This window comes from Fukomys damarensis, unplaced genomic scaffold (genome assembly GCF_012274545.1).
Source record: "Fukomys damarensis isolate Sample0158 unplaced genomic scaffold, DMR_v1.0_HiC HiC_scaffold_24, whole genome shotgun sequence".
NCBI classification, from domain to species: domain Eukaryota; kingdom Metazoa; phylum Chordata; class Mammalia; order Rodentia; family Bathyergidae; genus Fukomys; species Fukomys damarensis.
The window spans coordinates 69,974,795-69,978,010 of record NW_022900936.1 but is presented as its reverse complement, the minus strand read 5'-3'; the positions used below and the strand labels follow the sequence as shown (position 1 = coordinate 69,978,010).

At 44.1% G+C, this 3,216-nt stretch overlaps 1 protein-coding gene across 1 annotated transcript in view; it reads right to left on the bottom strand.

Annotated features, from left to right (window-relative positions):
• The window catches only part of Oxsr1 (oxidative stress responsive kinase 1), a 115,162-nt gene extending 111,952 nt beyond the window's left edge, over positions 1-3,210 (bottom strand). Inside the window, exon 1 of the mRNA XM_010618650.2 lies at positions 3,137-3,210. Coding sequence (XP_010616952.1) covers positions 3,137-3,206 — 70 coding nt within the window. The 5' untranslated portion in view covers positions 3,207-3,210. The remainder of the gene's footprint in view (positions 1-3,136) is intronic.
• Between the last annotated feature and the right edge of the window lie 6 nt (positions 3,211-3,216).

The following is a 3,216-nucleotide window of genomic DNA, read 5'->3' as shown; positions in this document are numbered from 1 at the left end:
TCAAAAAAAAAAAAAAAAAAAAAAAAAAAAAAAAAAACAGTGCTGAGGATATAGCTCAGTGGTAGAACACACACTTCACATGTATGATTTGAACCTCAGACACACACACTTCACATGTATGAGATCTGATCCTGACACATGCGTGTGCACGAACACACACACACAGGCAGGCAGACCAAAACAGGCCAGGATAGAGTAATGGGAAGAAGCTATTTCTAAAAATGTGCTTGGTAATGTCTTAAAAAGTTAAATTTACCAGCTGGACACCACTCTGGAAGGCTGTGAGGCAGGAGAATCACAAGTTCAAGTACAACCTGGGCAATTTAGTGACTTAGCAAAATTCTGTCTCAAAATAAAAACTATAAAAAGGGGTTGGGGGTGTAGCTTCGTGCAAAGTCCCTAAATTCAATCCCCAGTACTGAAAATAAAAGTTAAATTACCATATCATCCAGCAATTCCAATTCTGGGTATACAATGAAGGAACATAAAACACATTCACATGAAGACTTGACATGAACACTGATAGCAGCCTTATTCCAAATAGCCAAAAAGCAGAAACAATCCAATGTCCATTGACTGGTGTCCAATAAAAGGATTCATGTTCACTACATGCTACAACATGAAAGGACCTCAAAAACATGCAAAGGAAAAAATAACAAACACAAAAGACTACCCATTCTATGATTACACTTACAGAAAATGTCCACAAAGGGCAAATCTATAGAGACACAAAATAGATTTGTGTTGCCTGGGACTAAGAATGGAAACAGTTACTGCAAATGGACATGAGGCAGCTTTTTGGAATGATGGAAATGTTCTAAAACTGGACTGTGGTGGTGACTGAACTCTGTAAATTTACTAAAAAGTTACTGAATTGAACACTTTAATTGGGTGGACTATAGGGGATAAATTATGCCTCAAAATTGTTTTGAAAAAAAATTTAATATACTGGGTGAAAGAAGTATATATGGTGTCATTTATGTGAAATGTCCAGAACAGAAAAAAATTTAAAGACAGAAAACAAATTTGTGGTTGCCTGAGCCAGGGATGGAAAAAGAGATTAATTCTCAATAGGCACAATGCAATCTCATTGGGATGGCAGAAATATCATAAAGCTGGATTATAGTATTAAATTATACCTCTGTAAAATTGATTAAAAAATAAAGGGGTCAGATCACATTGGAATTCTCTTCATTTATATTTGGATTTTGTAGTGCTAAGAATCAAACCCAAGCCCTCATGTATGCCTGCCTGGCTGCACAAAATCACTGTACCACACCCCAAGCTCTCTTTTATTTTATTTTGAGAAAAGGTCTCAATAAATTGTCTAGACTGGCCTTGAACTTGCAATCCTCCTGCCTCAACTTCCCAATAGCTGGGACTACAAATACACAACACTATGTCAAACCATAGTAGAGTTCTTAACCTTTAATGAACCAGGGATCACGCTGTGAATGCGATGAAAATTAACCCTATCAAGACAACTGACAGACACAACTCAGAGACATCCTATGGCTCTGGGAACACAAAAGTAATAAATCATTAAATCTCTAACGCCCTTTCAACTCTTAAATTTTACATCATCTTAACAGAAAAAGCACTATGAATGCTACAATCACCCTTTTCACCCTAGATATATGCCCTATCAGAAAAGAGCAAAATTCCTCTTCTGAAAGGATATGGGCCCCTTTACTTTTCTGACATCATTGTGGAATCTCCCATTTAATACCCCTCCTTCAACTGAAGTATGCAGAAGCTATCAAGTCAAGACACCGAGCTGAGCTTAACCAGCACAAATCAAAGACCCAATATGCATCAAGGACACAGGCCATAAAATGGCTTAAGAAAAAAGACGTCTTTTAGATAAAATTAGCCCAAGTTATTCTAAACCAACAAGCAAGTAGAATGAAAAAATAAATACATAAATTTGACGTTTCTTTAAAACTGACTGGGTATGGTGGCCGACGCCTGTAATCCCAGCACTAGGAAGGCTGAGGCAGGGGATCGTTAGTTCGAAGCAAGCCTGAGCTACATAGTGGGAGTTCAAGGCCAGCCTGAACTACAAGGCGAGACCCTGTCTCAAAAAAAAACAAAGCACACACACACACACAAACAACAACAACAAAAGGCTCAGTGAAATACATACTGACACCTTCAAGGCAGCTAAGAAGTCTTCAGCTACTCACTTTTATAAAACTAATTTTAGAGCAGGATGCTACCAAAGTAGACAATTCGCCCTCAAATACACAGGGGTCTGCTCACGTGAACGGGATTGAGCCTCTGTTTAGCTAAACCCACCTCCTCTGAATGTCTGAAGTCACTGAGTTATTGTCCAACATATACTCCCCTCATCCTCAGTCCCTGGCTTCCCCCAATCCTGCCTCTCTGAGAATTACAATCCATGTTTGTGCAAGTTTTGGTCAACTGGTGATCCTGGATCCCTTCAAATCCATCCACACACGGCACCCGTGTTCGGGATCACGTCATGCCCCTGGTTGAAATCACTCTACCTCAGTCTCCAGGTTATTCTTTCTCACAACACCTTGTTTATGTCCTTCCTACCACCTGCCAAAACCTGTTCTCTTTAAGTGTGCGTGCGTGCGTGCGTGTGCCTATTTGCTCAATGTCTACCTTCTTCAGTAGAAAGTCAGCTGCAAGGAGACTAGAGCTGGGCCCCTACCTAGACGAGCGCGGGACCTGCAGCCTTCCCAGCTCCACCCCTGCCCTGGCTAACGCTGCGTGCAGCCAGTCAAGGGGCGCTGGCGTGGGCTCAAGAATGAACCAAAGCGCGCAGTCCCACAATCCCAGAAACAGGGGACCCTACGCACAATTCCAACATTCCACTCTCCACACGACCTCGGAGAGGCCTGTACCACACCTGCACTTTTCTTCTCCACGAGACCCCTCTGCCACTCAGGCTTACACATCCGTGGCAGCCGTGAACAGGCACCTCCCCCGCTCCCGCGCGCGGCCCCAGCCCAAGACTCCAAAGTCGCGCACCCACAGACCTCTGGGATTACGGGCGCCCCTCGAAGGTCCGCGGACGCTGCAACCCTCGATCTCCTGCGGGTCCCCGCGCTCCCGAGTCACCCGCCGCCTCGCGGAGCGCCTCCCCCTCCGCGGCGCCAGCTCTCACCGATCACCTCCTGCAGCTCGTAATCGTCCCGGTTGATGGACCAGGGCAGGGCGCTCGAGTCCTCAGACATGACGGCAGCG